This window comes from Oncorhynchus tshawytscha, linkage group LG32 (genome assembly GCF_018296145.1).
Source record: "Oncorhynchus tshawytscha isolate Ot180627B linkage group LG32, Otsh_v2.0, whole genome shotgun sequence".
Classification (NCBI taxonomy): Eukaryota; Metazoa; Chordata; class Actinopteri; order Salmoniformes; family Salmonidae; genus Oncorhynchus; species Oncorhynchus tshawytscha.
In genome coordinates this window covers 15,465,857-15,485,332 of record NC_056460.1, presented here as the reverse complement: position 1 = coordinate 15,485,332, position 19,476 = coordinate 15,465,857, and the positions used below count along the sequence as shown (strand labels likewise).

General features: G+C 44.0%; 4 protein-coding genes across 8 annotated transcripts in view; 2 read left to right on the top strand and 2 right to left on the bottom strand.

Moving 5' to 3' along the window:
- LOC112230245 (girdin) overlaps positions 1 to 2,907 on the top strand; it is a 28,123-nt gene extending 25,216 nt beyond the window's left edge. For all 5 annotated transcript variants that reach the window (XM_042310725.1, XM_042310726.1, XM_042310727.1 and 2 more), the window contains 2 exons: positions 169 to 234; positions 673 to 2,907. In XM_042310725.1, coding sequence (XP_042166659.1) covers positions 169 to 234; positions 673 to 1,853 — 1,247 coding nt within the window. In that variant the 3' untranslated portion in view covers positions 1,854 to 2,907. The remainder of the gene's footprint in view (positions 1 to 168; positions 235 to 672) is intronic.
- Positions 2,908 to 3,441: 534 nt separating this feature from the next.
- On the bottom strand, positions 3,442 to 7,864 carry LOC121841575. Its single transcript, XM_042310730.1, has 3 exons — positions 6,158 to 7,864; positions 4,425 to 5,695; positions 3,442 to 4,294 (listed from the first exon to the last, which is right to left on the bottom strand). The coding sequence occupies exons 1-3, from the start codon at positions 6,225 to 6,227 to the stop codon at positions 4,226 to 4,228; spliced, it is 1,410 nt and encodes a 469-aa protein (XP_042166664.1). The 5' UTR covers positions 6,228 to 7,864; the 3' UTR covers positions 3,442 to 4,225.
- A 3,224-nt stretch (positions 7,865 to 11,088) lies between these two features.
- Positions 11,089 to 13,490, top strand: LOC112230247 (methyltransferase-like 26). The gene is made up of 6 exons (XM_024396464.2): positions 11,089 to 11,435; positions 11,688 to 11,850; positions 12,004 to 12,063; positions 12,449 to 12,516; positions 12,613 to 12,691; positions 12,925 to 13,490. The coding sequence occupies exons 1-6, from the start codon at positions 11,242 to 11,244 to the stop codon at positions 12,979 to 12,981; spliced, it is 621 nt and encodes a 206-aa protein (XP_024252232.1). The 5' UTR covers positions 11,089 to 11,241; the 3' UTR covers positions 12,982 to 13,490.
- LOC112230246 (WAP, Kazal, immunoglobulin, Kunitz and NTR domain-containing protein-like) lies at positions 13,491 to 16,380 on the bottom strand. The gene is made up of 2 exons (XM_024396463.2): positions 15,693 to 16,380; positions 13,491 to 15,475 (listed from the first exon to the last, which is right to left on the bottom strand). The coding sequence occupies exons 1-2, from the start codon at positions 15,999 to 16,001 to the stop codon at positions 13,928 to 13,930; spliced, it is 1,857 nt and encodes a 618-aa protein (XP_024252231.1). The 5' UTR covers positions 16,002 to 16,380; the 3' UTR covers positions 13,491 to 13,927.
- Between the last annotated feature and the right edge of the window lie 3,096 nt (positions 16,381 to 19,476).

The following is a 19,476-nucleotide window of genomic DNA, read 5'->3' as shown; positions in this document are numbered from 1 at the left end:
GTGTTGCTTCCTACATCAGCAATTCCGTTTGTTTGAATGAACACTACCACTTCCCATATGCTTCTCTTGCTTTTAACCTGACCAGTTTGACCGCAACACCCCCTCGCTCCTGGATACCCCATACCGTGTCGTCTCATTTTCTGTCCCCTGCCATTTTGTGTTGCACAGACAAGGATTGTAATGACAGTGCTGTGGCGGCTGACTTTGACGACGGGGACGAACTACAAAACCGCGGTAAACAACATCCCGCTAACTCATTATTTGAGGGTTCCCAAATGGCACCCTGTTCAATACACAGTGCACTACTTTTGACCAGAACCCTATAAAGAGAATAGGGTGCCATTTGTGATGCAGACTAATGTATGCAGGTGTATAAGGGGTTCACATGAAGAATAAATCAATATCTGTTACCATGGCCTTTTTTCAAGTGAATCTCTTATTTTGCTCAAAGAAGGCATTAGTCTGAACAGCTTGATAATACTGCCCTCTATAGGCAGAAATAATGATACATGCATTTACTAGCTTGTATTGTCACTTATGCTATATTTATTTGACATGAAAAATGTTTTAAATACATTGTGAAAATGCATACATTTTCCAGACAGTTGTAATCAAGAGTGTAGCCTGCTATTGGTGTAACCTAAAGAGACGTTCTCTCTGCGGTTCCCCCAGGTCTGAATGGCGTGCCGAGCCGTGCCCAAAGCCAGAGCAGTGGAGAGTTCAGCCTCAGCCTAGACAACGAACCCTGGTCCAACGGCAGTAGCCCAGTCCAGCCGCCTCCGTCATCCCGCCGCTCCTCTTCCTCCTGCCTTCCTCCTAGCGATACCTCCACCCCCCGACACACACGGCAGAACCCCTCGCCGACCACACACACACAGCAGCGATCCACTTCCTTAACACACACCAGCAGCAACAAACACAGAGAGAGGGTAGGAGTTAAGAACTCCTCACCTATTGCCATAGCAAACACCCAGGGTTCAGTTCCCTGTAGGGGGAGGGAGGTGGGTAGCACCCAGGACCCCTGGCCCAGAAGGAGTGTCCTCAGGAGGTGCGCCAGCGGCAGCAGAGCCCCCCAGCGCCCTTCCGATGGGAATGTCCCCAAAACAGCCGTACTACGTCGATCTGGATTAGGTCTGAACAAAGCTCCGGAGACCACCACCACCCGAGCCTCAGCCATGTCCCCGACCACGGTGCTCTACGTCCAGGGTGAATCTTCCTCGGTGTCTGGGTGTCTCAACTGTTTCTCCACCCCGTTGGGGAAGGAGGTGCGTCTGAGAGGGCCATGGTCTCCTGCCTCTCTACCCCGGGCCAGTAGCGTCATCTCAACAGCCGAGGGTTCCTCGCGACGATCCAGTGTCAACAGTGACTCTAGGGTGATGGCGAAGGTAGATCCCTTACCTATCATGGAATCTGATGGGAGCCCGAATCAGGAGACGGACACGGTTAATCAGAATCAGAACAAGCAGAACAATCTAGAAGAACCAGACACTGATAATCAACCACCACCACCGAGCAAACCCCCCAGAGACCCAGCGGTAGCCACCGATCGACCCAAATCCACCTGCCAGGAATCCCTCTTCGGTGGCACCCCGTTCAACCTAGACTCTGTCTTCTCAGACACTATCTTTAGCGAGTCGGTAGTCACCACCACTACTAGTAACAACAGCAATAATAACGATAAGAACCAGACCTTCCTCTGTCTGAACCCAGATCTGGAGCGTAACATCAGTTTCCCGCCCCTGGGGCAGGGGTCCACTAACGGCACAGCACTGGGACACATGGACAATGTACAGAGCCAAAATGGAGGACATGAAGACTGTGAGAGTAATACTGTGGAAATCACTCCGTGCTGATTGCTGATGACAAGCAGTTTGTAGTTGCATGTATACGGTCCTGTATTGAGTTCTGCAATAGAAACAGGGAGTTGTGAATGTCAGTACCCACATAGTACCAACCATTACCAACGTAGTACCAACCATTACCAATGTAGTACCAACATTGTTTAAAAGAGATGCAAACATAATGATTTCCTATTGTGTTGATGCAATAACTGTTCTTCTCCTTATAGGTGCTTTTGAAGTAGTGATGTTTTGCTTTTAGGCACTTTTCACAAGTCATTATAACTCTGTGTTATACAGTATTATAAGATCTCTGTTTTTGGGCTGAGATTATAGACTGTATATAATGATAAGATGAACTGAAAACATACCAAGACACATTCACATACTATACTTGTTTCTCTAATGTACAGATGTTTTATATTTAGTCCAAATGAAGATGTAAATAGAATGTACTTTTAGGGAATAAGTTATTTGTTTTCAAAAAAGCACATTGACAATCTTCCTTTGTTGTTTGACAAAAGTTTTCAGTATTCTGTTTTTATTAGTATTTATAGGCCTGTGTTGATATTTGTGTTAATAGGCCGTGTCAATCTACAAATGCTTAAACTCCCTATTCATATGTACTTTTTGTTGTCCTATACAGTAGATCTAGTTATACACATAAATCCTTCAACCAAAAAGCCATAGCTCTCTGTCCAGAGTGTTGATATCACATACAGACTAGTAGACAACATGTACATTACATTACCATGTCAGTTCAGAACGTTGGACATTACAGTGAACTTATAACAACAAACACAATCAGTAATCATCTGATTAGGAAAAACGCACCAATATGGTTCTTCGGTCGTGTGTCATGTCACATATCATATCATGTGTCGTGTCATGTGGGGACTGAGTTTTTGTTTGGTTTGTTTATTTGTTTGCTTTTCATTGTCTCTGCTTCATTGTCTCTGCTAAAATCAGATACTGAGATTGTCCTCAGTGAAGATGGATCCTTGTAAATGTAAATGTGTGCAGGGACTTCAGGAGCCACCGTTGAATAAAGCCCTTTTCATTCCTTTAATATATTTAGTTGAGTCTGTTTTCATTTCTGATTCTAGAAGTAATCAGTGAGAACGCATGTCCTTCTCAACAAAATGTGCAGACAAAAATATAAACGCAACATGCAACAATTTGAAAGATTTTACTGAGGTGCAGTTCACAGAAGGAAATAAAACAATTGAAATAAATTCATTAGGTCCTGGGCAGGGGTGCTGCCATGGGAGGGCCTTGGATGGCATAGGCCCACCCACCTGGCAGCCAGACCCACCCACTGGGGAGCTAGGCCCAGCCAATCAGAATGAGTTTTTCCCTACAAATGGGCTTTATTACAGACAGAAATACTCCTCAGCCCCTGGTGTGGTCTGCGAAATTTGCTAAAACCACATTGGAAACAGTTTATGGTAAAGAAATGAACATTGACTTCTCTAGCAACGGCTCTGGTGAACATTTCCGCAGTCAGCATGCCAATTGCACGCTCCCTCAAAACTTCCGACATCTGTGGCATTGTGTTGTGTGACAAAACTGCTCATTTTAAAGTGGCCTCTTCTTTTCCCCAATACAAGATGCACCTGTGTAATGATCATGCAGTTTAATTGGCTTCTTGATATGCCACACCTGGCAGGTGGATGGATTATCTTGGCAAAGGAGAAATGCTCACTAACAGGGATGTAAACACAACATTTGAGAGAAATAACCTTTTTGTACATATGGAACACTTCTAGGATTTTATTTCAGCTCATGAAACATGGGACCAACACTTTACATGTTGCGCTAATATTTTTGTTCAGTGTAGTTACATTGTAACCGAATGTCAGCAAAATTTTCAGTTTCTCCACAATGTTACATGTTTCTGAAGGTCACAGTGCAGTGACTCATTGACAAGTACTGAAGTTGAACTGCTAAACCACTGCATTTGTTGTTGAATTCTACAATATTTGATGATAAATCTAGATGTGTAACATGACTGACCCTCATTAGAGATGTATTGTGGTTTTAATGAAGATCCAAAACAACTTCAAATAAAATTCTACAAAATTTACTGAAGATAGAAATGGATGGGGTGGGGGCTTGGGGATCAGGGTTGGGGTCAATTCATTTTCAATTCAGTCAATTCAGTAAGTAAACTGAAATTCCAATAGCAATTCAAATTTACCTCATTGCCTCCTATGAGAAACAATTGGAATTGGAATTTCAGTTGACTTGCTGAATTGACTGAATTGATCTGGAATTCACCTCAACCCTGGTAGGGTTTGGTGTGGGGGAGAGGGGCAGGGGTGTAGGTGGCGTTGAGGAGAAACAGAAGCATCATTCTGGATGCCTTCAGCAGTGAGTGAGTGTCCTCAGTGGGTGACTTCAGCATTGAGGCGGTCAACCAAGTGAACGTGCTCCTTCTTGGAAGCCACTTTAGCCTGAAAAACAGACAAGTAGACAATAGAGAAAAATATTTTAAAGAGAACCATTAACACAGAATATTAGTATAACAATAGTTAATAAATGATAACATATTACAGTACAAAAGACTATTTAAGTATTACTGACAGGCATCCTGTTCTTTCTTGTGAACAGTCTCCGTAGAGATGAGAGGAATCCACCCCTTGTTTTCTTCTGATTGGCTACAGCAGTGGATGAAACAATGTGGCCATCAGCGGTAGAGGTCGACATTTTCTCAGAAGAGTGCTCCAGGCTGGTAGCAATAGCATCAACTTCATGGACCGAAGCATTGCCACTCTCGGTTGAAAACATAGAAATAGTGATGACTAGTCTACTTCTCTTGGTTGAGACATCAGCCACATGGACCTCAGGTTGGTTGGAGTCTCTCAGTGTGGAATCATCACGATCCTTCACTCTAGCGTCACTGCTGGACAGAACCTGAGACACTAGGCCTGCAGCAGACTGGATCAGGTCATTCTCCACGATGGAAACACTGGTGGACAGAACCTGAGACTCTAGGCCTGCAGCAGACTGGATCAGGTCATTCTCCACGATGGTAACACTGGTGGACAGAACCTGAGACACTAGGCCTGCAGCAGACTGGATCAGGTCATTCTCCACAATGGTAACACTGGTGGACAGAACCTGAGACACTAGGCCTGCAGCAGACTGGATCAGGTTGTCTTCCTCGGTGGAAACAATGGTGGACAGAACCTGAGACACTAGGCCTGCAGCAGACTGGATCAGGTCATTCTCCACGATGGAAACACTGGTGGACAGAACCTGAGACTCTAGGCCTGCAGCAGACTGGATCAGGTCATTCTCCACGATGGTAACACTGGTGGACAGAACCTGAGACACTAGGCCTGCAGCAGACTGGATCAGGTCATTCTCCACGATGGAAACACTGGTGGACAGAACCTGAGACACTAGGCCTGCAGCAGACTGGATCAGGTCATTCTCCACGATGGAAACACTGGTGGACAGAACCTGAGACACTAGGCCTGCAGCAGACTGGATCAGTTCATTCTCCACGATGGCAACACTGGTGGACAGAACCTGAGACACTAGGCCTGCAGCAGACTGGATCAGGTTGTCTTCCTCGATGGAAACACTGGTGGACAGAACCTGAGGAGTCTGCAGGAGTGTCAGTGGCTCCCACTCATCCAGGAAGAAGCTCTCGACAGAAGGGAAGCTTCTTCCTTTCAGAGCTGGGGGAATGTAGGGGGTGTACCCAACAGTCCAGAGTAGAGAGCTGTCGATGGCATTCACGTAGTGGTACTTGTCACCAAGTACCTCTGCAAAGCTCTGAACAATGTTCTGACTCTCTGACTCTGGACCACCAAGGGCGTTGAGTTGGGTCACCGTTGACATCCACCCTGAAAGAAACACCAACACAGGGTTAACTAAACTGATTTCAGCATTACAAGCAAGGGATATTCTTCATATTCTTCATGCATCCCAATAACATCTCATTTCTGCTGAAGTGTGCACTCATTCACCACTTCCCACAAATCTAAAAACATTGCCTAGTAGGGGCTAGGTCGAGTTTTAGCCATATTTAATATACCAGTCATTTCCTTTCAAATCAGTAAAGGGAAGTGAACAAGTGCACATTTTGGGTGGAAGGAGAGATAATTGGGACATAAAGTATTTTCATTGGCCAAAATAAAACCATTGTCAGCTGGAAAACTTCAATTCGCATGGTTACATTGTTTGGTAACTAACAACAAACCCCTAAAGCCGTATCTTCTATGTTGTTTTTTTTCCCTTTCCAGTAGGAATTACACCTTCAATTAATATTTGTATTTAAAGACGGAAATGTATGTTATTGTTCATACCTGAATTGACTTCGTTCTCCTTAATGGAACAACGTCTGTCTTCAGGGAAGATGAATGAAAAGCTTGCCATAATAATGCTGTCTCTCTCGTTGTTTGTCGATCAAGAACTGACGATTTATTGAGAGTTCTGGACATATCTCTTGGGTTCTGAAGTTCCATGTGAAGCGTCGGCATTGTGACCCTCTCGGTCGCATAGAGATGGAACACGTCATTGCACATTGTTTCGAATCAGAATGGAATTCTAATTCGCTTTACCACAAGCTATAGCCATCAACAAAATGTAAACCAGTTTAATTTCTTATGTTTAATTGATTATAAAATATAGAGTAAGCTAGTGTCATAACACCATAACAACGTTTATGCATTACTGCAAAGAGACCGTGCGTAAAAGCGCGGGACGTGCGCACTGTCACAGAAATGAGTGTCCTCAGCCCTGCACTTTTCCTCACCTGGGCAGTGTAGGCGTACCCGCGCCTATAGTCATTCTGCCCTATCTCTCCAGTTCAGTGCCTTGTACACACACTTGCACATGTGTACAAAGCATTCAGAAAACTTTTTTTTTTAAATCACCATATTCGACTATTGAGTGAAATAGAGCTCTCAGAAAAGGATGCTACGAATAGAGAATTTAAAGAAATGTACAGGCAGTCTTCTATTACAATACACGGCTCTGGCTTTCGGCATTATATGTTGGTTAGACAAACAGAAGGACAATTTGATATACGCTTGAGTCCTATTGTCTGTTACTTATCAAACAAAACTGACATTCACCAAGAACAATCAGAAAATACTAGTATTTTTGACGAAGGCTCAATACTTTCTGCCAATTCAATGGTATATGACTGAGGCTCCACACACATGTGTAGTAGAGTATTTGTTCAGGTAACATTGTACTGTGATATATATGAACATCCCAGAGGCTGCAGAGTGGAGCCAGTCGTTTTTCCTGAGTTGTCCACTCACTGCTGATGATGTAACAGAGCATCTACATGATGTAGCCAGCACAACATTTCAGGTTTCAATTTCAATACCATGACTCAGTCATGTCTCAAAGGAGATCACCGCAATGAGCCAGCAGAACAAGCAGAACAATCTGGAAGAACCAGACACTGAAAATCAACCACCACCACCAAGCAAACCCCAGGAGACCCAGAGGTAGCCACCGATCGGCCAAAATCCACCTGCCAGGAATCCCTCTTCGGTGGCACCCCGTTCAACCTAGACTCTGTCTTCTCAGACACTATCTTTAGCGAGTCGGTAGTCACCACCACTACTAGTAACAACAGCAATAATAAAGATAAGAACCAGACTTTCCTCTGTCTGAACCCAGAACTGGAGCGTAATGTCAGTTTCCCGCCCCTGGGGCAGGGGTCCACTAACGGCACGGCACCGGGACACATGGACAATGTACAGAGCCAAAATGGAGGACATGAAGACTGTGGAAATCACTCAGTGCTGATGACAAGCAGTTTGTAGTTACATGTATAGAGTCCTGTATTGAGTTCTGCAATAGAAACAGGGAGTTGTGAATGTCAATACCAATGTAGTACCAACCATTACCAACATAGTACCAACATTGTTTAAAAGAGAAGCAAACATCAGAATGATTTCCTATTGTGTTAATGCAATAACTGTTCTTCTACTTATAGGTGCTTTTGAAGTTTTCAAGTCTTAATTTCAATACCATGACTCAAAGGCAAGTACAATAATCACATCTCACTATTTCATCACCCACATTTAAATCAAATCCAATTTTATTGTTCACATACACATATTTACCAGATGTTACTGTGGGTGTAGCGAAATGCTTGTGCTCCTAGCGCCAACGGTACAGTAATTTAAATGAGATGGTAGACCTACTTTGCCGTAGACGCCTACACATGAAATATCAAATGATTATTCATGAAATAGGGTAGAAATTCCTACAGGGATTCCTAAAATGGGCATCCCTTCGAAACAGCTGATAAAATAATTCTCATAAGTGCTCCTAACTGTGCTTGCTGGATGATTCTGCAACTTCGGGCATTTTGTCCCTGCAAGCTTTCAGAAATGAAAACTTAATGAAACACCATTTTACCAGTAATATAATTGTCTTTGATTTGTCTAGAAACCATATTTGATCATGGCTGCGATCCTACTATTCAGGAATTTATATATTTTTTACATTTTTCTCAGACAGCCATTTCCATCATTAAACATCCATTTTAGTTGAAAATGATAGTTGAAAATGCTCAGTGAACAGCTCAGTGAGCAAAGGGGAACTGTATCATTTGTAGTATATCCAACACAGGTGTGGAGGTTCACCTGATTGTGAGAATCACCAAAGTGAACTGCCTGGATTTCACTGGTGTATTTACACAGGTAGTTCTCTGCCAAGTCAATCTGCACGATGATCTCCTCTTTCCACAGATTCTCTTTTAATTCTCTCAGTTTGGAGTATTGGTGTCGAATGTTGTACACCTGTTTCCCCAACTTCTCTTTCAATCCTTTGAAGAGGTCCTCGAGGTAGAATCTGCAGTGTGCCACACTCCCTTTCTTTAACTGTCAAATGTAATGCGAACTTCTCCATGTTTCCCCTAGTTGTTGTTCTTCCTCTCTCTTCAGCTTTGTTTTCCCAACCAAGCCACCATGTCTGCTCAACAGCATCAAAGTCTGATGTTTTATGCTCTTTGGCTTGACAAAGGGAGCGCTCTGTGTACATGCGCTCTTTCTTCAGGTTCTCACAGCACAAAGACTCAATAACTTTCTCAATGTTGCTGCAGCTGATCCTTTTGTGGTGCTGTAGTTTGTCTGACATGAACTGGAGGTTGGCGTGGGGTTTTGCAGAGGCATGTGTCCCCATCTTGGACTGTTGGCTTGACAACCCAAAAGAGGACATATTTTGCAGAATTCATAGTAGGACATTTGAATCTCTGAATATTCCCTCTTAAATGTCTGAAAAGAAGTGCATCTGCTTTTTCTTCTTGTTCCTCGTTAGTGTGTCCTTTTCCCTGTTGTTGCTCTGCTGTTGTCATCACGTTCATAGAATCGAGTGGTTTTCTCTTCTGTGGCTGTGCTAATTCTGTTACACTACTTTTTCCTGGAGTATTGAAGACTTGATGGCCTGTTTTCATTTGCCCTCATTGCTTTTGCTGAAAATCTAAATTCTTTGTTTGCAGCTTTGACCAGGCCATACTGTCGCAGGATGTTGCCTCTGAGCATTTTTGAAGCCACTTGTTTGTCCTTGGCACTGCACGTTTTTTTTATACTTTGGCTTTAACTCTGCAATGATGGCATTTTGAAACAATAAAATCCTTCTCAAGTTCTTCGGAGTTCCCGCCATTAGCTGTTGTGTCTTTGTCTTTGGGGAATCTTGTCTCTCCATTTTCTTCATCGGTTGATCATACCTTTTTTTGGTATTTCTCAGCTTTCCTTGAAGCTTTATCAAGTTTGACATTTGCCTTGCAAAGATCTTTGTATGTTTTTGAGCAACCTTTTCCAACCTTTTTCCTTGCAGCAATTATTCGACTTCTCATTCCTGTTGCAGACAATGAGGAAGGGGTATCAGGGCATGCATCAGTGTCAGGTAAGTTAGGGGCAGGTATGTTGGCCTCATGTTCTGGCTGCAGGTCATCTGGTGACTGAGGTGGTGTGTTGGCTGATAGGTTGGTCTCCGTAGCAACTGTTCTCTTTAAAGTCTGTCTTCTATTCCATTGGTTGCATTTCCATTGTCATCTCTTACTTCTTTGTTGTCCCTTTGTAAGCTCAGAGAGAGATTTCACTTCTCCCTTCTCTTTTTTCTTCCAGTATCTCTCCCTGTCTTTTTGCAGCTGTTACTGGTATCGTATAGGATCATTTTTTATTTGGTTTCTATGTCTGTGACCTCTGTGCAGTTTTATGTGGCATCTTCTAAAAACAATTAATATATCTATTATTTTAATGGCTAACTACTTAAGTTCTTAACTTGTGCACACCTTGGAGGCTTGTCTAGAATAAACTCATTTATAACATTATTAAATAAGCCTAAAGTTAAAAATAAATTTAAAAAATAAAATTAATAACATAAGGGACTTTAGTCATTTCCACCACAGTTAAGTTTGTGATCGAAATGACTGTGATGGAAATGAGCTTCTACAGTTATTGGAGAAAAATGACAGGCTGCTCAGCATGCTTTGGCTAGTATTACAGCTAACATATAGCTAACACTAAATACATCAAATATACAAAAAACATCTCAATTCTACCACGAATTAAATAAATTATAGCTTGTTTGGAAATGGCTGACAATAAATAACATTCTCTACACAAGCAATATTTACCTAGATTTTTCTTCAACTTCTGGACATCACATCAGGAACAACTGTCTGCTGCAGCCATGTGCTTCAGTGTCTCAATACGTTTCCATGGTAACTAAATAAACATTATCTTGAAAAAACATTATTAAATGAGGAATTTTCCCCCCGTGGTGGACATTTTTGTGTAAAAAAAAACAATATAAAGGCATACTCACAATAAATATTGATATATATTTCATTTAATTGACTCTTTCTAGAGTAGATAACCTTATAATGTGTAATTATTAATGATTTCTAATAGCAAAACATAGTAGAACCACAAAAATCTGCGTCAGGGACAAGGGCAAAACAGTGAAATTGTGGTATAAATTGCATATGAAAAGAAGCTAAAATACTTGACAGAGAGGTGTTAAAAAAATCTGGAGTGATTGTAGTGTGAATTTAATATAATACTTAAAGAACAACAATATATATATATATTTTTTTTTTTAAATAAAATTCACAAAATGTACCAAGAGGACATAGAAGTGCCCTGTAGTTGAAGAATCACCCTGCTACTCCATCCTAAGGAACTGCAATCTCAGGAAAAATGCACATTGTGAGCTTTTTAAAACGTTGCAGTTATTACACTAGGCCGGGTTACGTGTTAATCACGTGACACAACGCGGAAGTCGATTACTATTGTTATAGTCCTGAGGCGATATTGTTCAGAGCTCTGTTGTGACTAACTTGCACAGCCAACTAGTTCAACTGGAGTGGTGGAAACAATTGCATCTTTTAGCGCGGAGAGTGTATCCAGGAGTTGCCCAAATGCTCAATGCACCTGCCGCCGAGAGAAATAAGGAACCCATCCTTGCGGTGCTCCGTGAGAGTGTGGATACGGCGAAGCCATTGAATGCACTGGAGATATCGTCTGGTACGGGGCAACATGTCACCCACTTCGCACAGGGTTTACGAAATATTACCTGGCAGCCGTCAGAATTTGACCGACAATCTTTAGCCAGGTGAGTTTAAAGAGTTTTTTTTTTAGCTTGCAAATGAATACATAATATGGTAACGTTAGGCATAACGGTTCAGTGAGTCCAGATCTGAGTTGTTTTTCCCAAAATCCAAAGCTGACTGTTATTCAAAATAGGTTACTAGGAATTCACGTTGATAATAATAGTAGGCCTAACTCTTTCTTTAGGCCTATATCAGCAGCTATTATTTGTTGTTGATGCTTACAATGAGAATGATCTATTTTGTCCCGCCACCAGTATAGACGCATACAGAGCGCATCACAACCTGCCGAACGTGAAACCTGCCATCCACCTCGACGCCTCTCTACCCTGTGAAAACTGGGGTGGGATCCAACCCGAGTCCTTGGACCTGGTACTCAACATCAACATGATCCATATCTCCCCAATGGCCTGCACTGAGGTGAATACTGTCTTGGCCTACATATTGTCTATAGAGATGCTCTTATAAATACACAGTTAATGGTCCACTAACCAATGATACATGATACTTTTATTGCAAACTAGTCATTATTACACTACTCATTATCGTGTGATGTTATGTTTTTACCCACAGGGTTTGTTCAAAGGAGCGGGAACCATCCTGAAACCACAAGGAGTACTGCTGACATACGGGGTATTTTATAATGGTGTTACAAGGACAGTGTTGACTATATCCTCAACTGGATGTTGGCAGTAAATAAGCATGTAGAAGAAAGGATGTTGGAAGCAATATTTGTGTATTTCCCATATTTAGAACTGGGACTCCCTAAAAATATGCAACTTTGATATACCTTTTCATTGCAGGTTAGCAGAACTTACGCAGCAGGTTTCAAACATGTACGTAGCAAGTGAGGAGAATTAGGTTAAGGTTAGGGAAAGGATTAGGAAAAATGCTCTCCTAAACTGCTACTAAAAGCCACTTGTATCGAAGTGCCGTGTTTTTAGGGAGTCCAATTTCGAACTCACTGTGAAATTGCCCTCATGAACTTGTCTTGCGTCTTCTAATATTGTCTCTCTAGCCCTATGCGTTAAATGGGCAGATCACTCCACAAAGCAACATCGACTTTGACCTCAGTCTAAGGTCGAGGTAAGTGAGAACTACAATAATGCCAGAATCTGAATATATCTGCTATTTGACCACACATTATCGAAGCAAATAACTCAAACTGTTAATGTCTTATAGAAATCCAGAGTGGGGCCTAAGGGACGTCACCCTGCTCAGGTCTGTGGCAGAGAGGAGTGGCTTGTTCCTGGAGAAAATGGTAAGAAGCGATACTCCAAATATCAGTCATTTAGGATTTTCATAACGATGTGAATGAAACCCAATGATCTGCGTAAGTAACACAAACATGTTAAATTAACTGTCAGACCAAATGTATTCAAATAGCAAAAGATGCCACATTGAAACATCCATGACCCATTTCTTACTTCAAAATGTGTGAAATACTTTGTGATGTCGGCTTATAACCACTTTCTCTTGTCATTGTAACGTTAGGTTGACATGCCAGCTAACAACAAGTGCCTTCTGTTCCGGAAGGAGAGTCTGGTGTGAAGTCCACTGCCCTCTCTGGGGTTCCATTCCAACATCACAAATGCACCATCGCGCTCCTGTCTGTACAGGGTATAACATGACCAGTAATGGATATTTAACACTTGGTTGAAAATGAACCTGAACTGATACCTTATTTGAATCAATGCCAAATCCAACTCCAATCTACACAAGTCATTTCCTCATAGGTGATTTGGTAACTTCAAAATGTATGGCGCTCACTTTTATTGATTAAAATGAATAGGATTGTTGTAGAAAGGTGCTTTTGCATGACACCCACATCAGGAAAGTGTATGAAAAAAGTATGACATTTTTTTTCAATCAACTTTAATTAATTAATTAATTTACCATTAAGAAGTATGCATTGAAGTTATGGGATTAAAAAAAAGGAGAAACATTACACCACTTCAGCATAGAATTATCACTAGAAAACAGTACGGCACGTTACACTGAATACAAGTTATCTTACACATGAAACATTACATTTGAATAAACCTATTTGAATAATGGTATTTACACATCTTGATTTGATTGTGTTATGTACAACATTGGCATTGTTTGAAAAGTCAGTGCTTGATTTTTCTGGGCAATGAAAACAGTGTCAGAAAGAAATGCACTGTAATTTGATACAGGACATCATGGCACAAACTCCACTGAAGAGTTACTCACAACCTGTAGGGTGCGTTCCATTTCAGAAAATGTCATTGTAGGGCTATGCCATTGTATATTAGTCTTGCTATAACAGCCCAAGTTGAGGTGATCAGTTCTAGGGCTCTATTCAATCTGTCTCGCTGAAGCATTAGATTGCGCGATAGAAATGTGAAGCTAATTTCCTATTGAGCCGACATTTGCAGTGTTTACCGTGAATGCAGTCTCCTCTAATGCGGGAGAATTGCCTTTAAATCGCACTGCAACGCTGAACTTCCGAGATACGAATCGAATAGAGCCCCTAGTCCCGGAACCTCTGCAGCATCTCACAGGTCCTCTTCTCCAAGACTTCATGAATCCTCTTCAGCCTCTTATCGGAGATGGGTCTGACGTAGCTGTCGGGGTGTATCACGGCCATGCCGTCCTGTACATCCCCCATGACCAATAGGGGGCCCTCCTCCATGGTGATGTTGGGGCAGGGGCAGCTCCAGTCCATCTTAGCCAGGGTCACCTCCAGGTGGCGGGTGTTAAAGAATGCCAAGCCCATCTTCTCGTCGCGGAGGATCTTCTCTAGACTGAACCGGGCGATCCCAGAATCGAGGTCCTCGATCAGTTCCGTCAATCGACCAACAATGGCAAAATCGCTCCGACACAGGCTCGGGACGATTTTACCTTTGACCCGGCATGTTTTGCAGGCTCGTCGTTTGGACTGCGGACAGTTTGCCTCACACTCCTTCTTGGATCGAAAGCGATTGCTGTTGCCCTGGCAACCGCCATAAGCAAAGGCCTGGCATTGTTTTAAGAGGGAGTTCCAGGCCCAGTGGGCCTCCCAGCTCTTGCAGGGGCCCTGGACCGCAGGTAAGGAACAGATCCCCATCCCCTCCCTCTGGCAGGATGCCTGGCACTCCTCGTAGGTCTCGAAGCGGTTGCGGCTGTCATCGCAGCCCCCGTTGGAGAAGGCCAGGCAGGTACCTTGCTCGGCGTCGTAGTACCAGTCAACGTAGCGCTCGGCAGAGCACTCCCGCCGGTCCAGCTCCGCCAGGCAGTCGGCGGGTGAAAACGGGGGCCCCATGGGCATTCCCGCCATCTCGGGGTCCTCCGAGAAGATGTCGTCCTCGGTCCGACGGATGACAGAGAGAGGGTAGTCGGCGCGGAGGACACCAGCTGCATTTCGGGCGACGCAAGTGTAGATGCCTGTGTCCCACACCTGGGCGTTGTAGACGACTAGCTGGCCAATGTTGGTGATGACCACGTTGCCGTACATCCGGTCGGGCCGCATTACCAGGCTCTCGTGGCGCTCGCTCTGCTTCTCCCAGGTCACGACGGGCCGCGGGACACCCATTACATCGCAGTGGAAGCTCACCGTGCCACCTATGTAGACCGACTGGTGGCTGGGGTTGGAGAAGAGCGTTGGGGGAATGGGGTCTTCCAGGAAGGACGTCAGCGTCGGATTGGCTGTTGTGTCCTGGGGGAGTGGACTTGTTTGAGGCCCAGATAGATGAAACCGGCAGGTCACCACAGTTAGTGTCACACCCTGTGTACACGCCTCAGCATCCATGTAACACTTGTTGAAGTAGGTGAGTCCGTCGGAGGCACAGGTGAAGCTGGGATCCTTCTCGCAGTGGTCCTGGCACTTGCAGATGGGCTGGCCCTCCCAGATGTCGCAGGTGGCCCCCTGTTGGCTGCAGATGAAGCCCTGGCAGGTGACGATGAAGCCCTGGCCCCCGGAGCCCTTCTCTCCTCCGCCCTGGCCATCCGGCTGAGCAGGGGTGCCATCAGAGAAACGGGCGGCCACACAGCTGAAGAGTCCACACACATTGGTGCAGCATTTCTCAAAGCCAGCACAGTCCTGGAGAATAACAACAGGCATTTACTGAGGTAAAAATACATAGTATATTTAAAAACAACAAACACCAAGTGGTAGGCCTAATAAAAGAAAAAGTAAATGTAATGGATGTGTAGTCATACAGTATAACACATATCCTTACAACTGTTTAAGTTTGTCGTAAACAAATGACAGACAATGGATTGTGAAATTAAATATTGAATACATATAAATGCCTCACCTCGTCAACTTCACATTCCCGTTCGCAGGTGCTTTGTGCATCAACCCAAAGGTTAGCATTCAGCTTGTTGGGACAAACTCCTGGATGTTCCACTTTGGAACCAGCTAGACTTGCACTCCACGTCTGTTGTGGGAAGACGCATTGGCAAACCAAAAACACAAGAGAGGACCAACCAACGCGTCCTGATAAGAGTCCTTTTGGGTATATAAGTGCTTTTGGCTGGTTTGTGTCCACGTTCTTTCCACCTCCAACCCCTCGACAGCTGAGGGAAGATATATTCATTTTAAAAGGAACTTTCATGAAAGTCATCCATCAACAAGTTCCATAACTTCCGTGCAGCCCCTCAGGAAAATACGTCCATTTTGTTCAAATGCAGCCATCCAGTTTGTGCGTAACCAATCTGGGTACAAGTGCCAATTTGTCGCTCGCCACGCAAGAGAAACGGTTCTCAAATTTCAGATGAATAAACCATTGTCCAACAAAAAGATCTCCCTCTGCGCTGTACATTGATTCAACAAGTAGCCTCGAATAAGAGGACAAAAATAAAATCTGTGAATCAACTCTGGTTTGATAAAAATCGCAAAACCGTTAGACTAAAACAGAAAACTGCAACAACAACAAAAAAATCAGGCTATATCTACGCTGACTTCCAATGCGTGCGGAGTCAACTCACTACACAAAGAGATAGAGAGAGAGTCGCAATATCGGTGTTGGTGTGACTAGAGGTATGAAGGGCAGCGCCTCTGACCGCCCCCATGCTTGTCCAGTGTCTGAAACTTTTATGAAGCAGCACCATGCGCTAAGCAACTGGACAAACATTGTAAAGACATCAAAGGAATCTTGATAGGGCGGTGTTGTCAAGCTGTCCCAACAACAGTACGCACTGGGCCAAACATTCCGGTGAGAAATCCATCAATGTTTCATGCGTCCAGACAAAAACTCTAGAAGTGTTGCTCATAATGCTCATATAAATGGGCATTGATTGAGAAGTTTCCTAACAGGAGGTACTTTTTGTTTGCTAGTGAACCCATGCACTGGCTTTATCTTGGCCAGGTCGCAGTTGTAAATGAGAACTTGTTCTCAACTGGCCTATCTGGTGAAATAAAACAAATAAAATAAATGCACACTGATAAATAAGTTGACATAAGTGTCTAATTCCGTTGTTTACGCAATGAGTAGACTATGGTGTAATTCTAGTTTATCTAGAACATGTAAAATGTTGATATTAAATAATGAATATGTCATGAACATAGACAACTTTTTAAATGCGGGATTAATAAGACTAGATAGGCTATTTGAATGAGAAAGAATCAAACATTTTGAGGAGGCGCGCACAGCAGAACTGGCAAGAAATATGCGCAACTTGACACTGATAGTGCATGCATAGAAACATGTTGTTTACGTTTGGTTGTGTTCAAGTCGAAGTCTAGAGGCGTCAGTCAGTTTACACCCATCATTCACACAAAGCTCAGAGATGCCACGGTCAGGTGGCAAGACGTAAAGCGACACATTTTCAATAGTGTGTGACTCATCTTTGTCTCCACACGGCTCAAAGGGCTATGAGAAGCAAACTCCCTTCGCTTTCATTGAACGTGACCCTTCAACCTTCGCGTGACTTTTGACCGCCGGCATTCAGAGCCGCTGCGGAGAGGCCGCGAGCTAGGGGCTGCGGAGCCAATAACCCCGGGGCGGCTAATCAATTCAGACCCCCCACCGTTTTACTTCACTTGAGCTTGATACCGACAGCCAAGGGGTCCGAGAGGACAAAGACAAACAAAAAATTCCCACCGCTCGCGCACTGACATTGCCAAAGCTTTGAATAGCCAATAATATCACCACAAAACTCAAGCTACCAATAAAACCAGATAAAAGATCACATTCCGGCACAACGGGGACTGTGAAGAGAGACATATTTGTTATATATTTTGTATTTTAATTTGCACAGTATTATGTAGGTGCGAGCCAGAACGGCTCATGGGGCAGGAGCCAGAACCGCTCATGGGGCAGGAGCCAGAACAGCTCATAGGGCAGGAGCCATCTCCTGTTTACTGAAGCATGAGGCAGAAACAGGTGACATGGTATTATGTACACTGCTCAAAAAAATAAAGGAAACACTTAAACAACACAATGTAACTCCAAGTCAATCACACTTCTGTGAAATCAAACTGTCCACTTAGGAAGCAACACTGATTGACAATACATTTCACATGCTGTTGTGCAAATGGAATAGACAACAGGTGGAAATTATATGCATTTAGCAAGACACCCCCAGTAAAGGAGTAGTTCTGCAGGTGGTGACCACAGACCACTTCTCAGTTCCTATGCTTCCTTGCTGATGTTTTGGTCACTTTTGAATGCTGGCGGTGCTTTCACTCTAGTGGTAGCATGAGACGGAGTCTACAACCCACACAAGTGGCTCAGGTAGTGCAGCTTATCCAGGATGGGACATCAATGCGAGCTGTGGCAAGAAGGTTTGCTGTGTCTGTCAGCGTAGTGTCCAGAGCATGGAGGCGCTACCAGGAGACAGGCCAGTACATCAGGAGACGTGGAGGAGGCCGTAGGAGGGCAACAACCCAGCAGCAGGACCGCTACCTCCGCCTTTGTGCAAGGAGGAGCAGGAGGAGCACTGCCAGAGCCCTGCAAAATGACCTTCAGCAGGCCACAAATGTGCATGTGTCTGCTCAAACGGTCAGAAACAGACTCCATGAGGGTGGTATGAGGGCCCGACGTCCACAGGTGGGGGTTGGCTTTACAGCCCAACACCGTGCAGGACGTTTGGCATTTGCCAGAGAACAGCAAGATTGGTAAATTCGCCACTGGCGCCCTGTGCTCTTCACAGATGAAAGCAGGTTCACACTGAGCACGTGACAGACGTGACAGTCTGGAGACGCAGTGGAGAACGTTCTGCTGCCTGCAACATCCTCCAGCATGACCGGTTTGGCGGTGGGTCAGTCATGGTGTGGAGTGGCTTTTCTTTGGGGGGCCGCACAGCCCTCCATATGCTCGCCAGAGGTAGCCTGACTGCCATTAGGTACCGAGATGAGATCCTCAGACCCCTTGTGAGACCATATGCTGGTGCGGTTGGCCCTGGGTTCCTCCTAATGCAAGACAATGCTAGACCTCATGTGGCTGGAGTGTGTCAGCAGTTCCTGCAAGAGGAAGGCATTGATGCTATGGCCTGGCCCGCCCGTTCCCCAGACCTGAATCCAATTGAGCACATCTGGGACATCATGTCTCACTCCATCCACCAACGCCACGTTGCACCACAGACTGTCCAGGAGTTGGCGGATGCTTTAGTCCAGGTCTGGGAGGAGATCCCTCAGGAGACCATCCGCCACCTCATCAGGAGCATGCCCAGGTGTTGTAGGGAGGTCATACAGGCACGTGGAGGCCACACACACTACTGAGCCTCATTTAGACTTGTTTTAAGGACATTACATCAAAGTTGGATCAGCCTGTAGTGTGGTTTTCCACTTTTATTTTGAGTGTGACTCCAAATCCATACCTCCATGGGTTGATAAATTTGATTTCCATTGATAATGTGTGATTTTGTTGTCAGCACATTCAACTATGTAAAGAAAAGTATTTAATAAGAATATTTCATTAATTCAGAACTAGGATGTGTTATTTTAGTGTTCCCTTTATTTTTTTGAGCAGTGTATATTATTTGTTGTGTTTTGTGTTTGGTTCCTGTTTGGTTCCCAGGAAGAGTAGGGTAAGTACTAAATATACACAAATATGCACATCTTAATCAACTAATCAAAAGTATACAATACAGTTATTC

Coding starts and splice junctions, on each gene's coding strand:
- LOC112230246 (XM_024396463.2), bottom strand. CDS start 16,001: ATGACTTTCATGAAAGTTCCTTTTAAAATGAATATATCTTCCCTCAGC. Junction 15,476..15,692: donor GGGAATGTGAAGTTGACGAG/GTGAGGCATTTA, acceptor GTTATTCTCCAG/GACTGTGCTGGCTTTGAGAA.
- LOC112230247 (XM_024396464.2), top strand. CDS start 11,242: ATGCTCAATGCACCTGCCGCCGAGAGAAATAAGGAACCCATCCTTGCG. Junction 12,064..12,448: donor GAGTACTGCTGACATACGGG/GTATTTTATAAT, acceptor TTGTCTCTCTAG/CCCTATGCGTTAAATGGGCA. Junction 12,692..12,924: donor GCTTGTTCCTGGAGAAAATG/GTAAGAAGCGAT, acceptor TTGTAACGTTAG/GTTGACATGCCAGCTAACAA.
- LOC121841575 (XM_042310730.1), bottom strand. CDS start 6,227: ATGGCAAGCTTTTCATTCATCTTCCCTGAAGACAGACGTTGTTCCATT. Junction 5,696..6,157: donor GGAGAACGAAGTCAATTCAG/GTATGAACAATA, acceptor TGTTTCTTTCAG/GGTGGATGTCAACGGTGACC. Junction 4,295..4,424: donor CAAGAAAGAACAGGATGCCT/GTCAGTAATACT, acceptor TCTGTTTTTCAG/GCTAAAGTGGCTTCCAAGAA.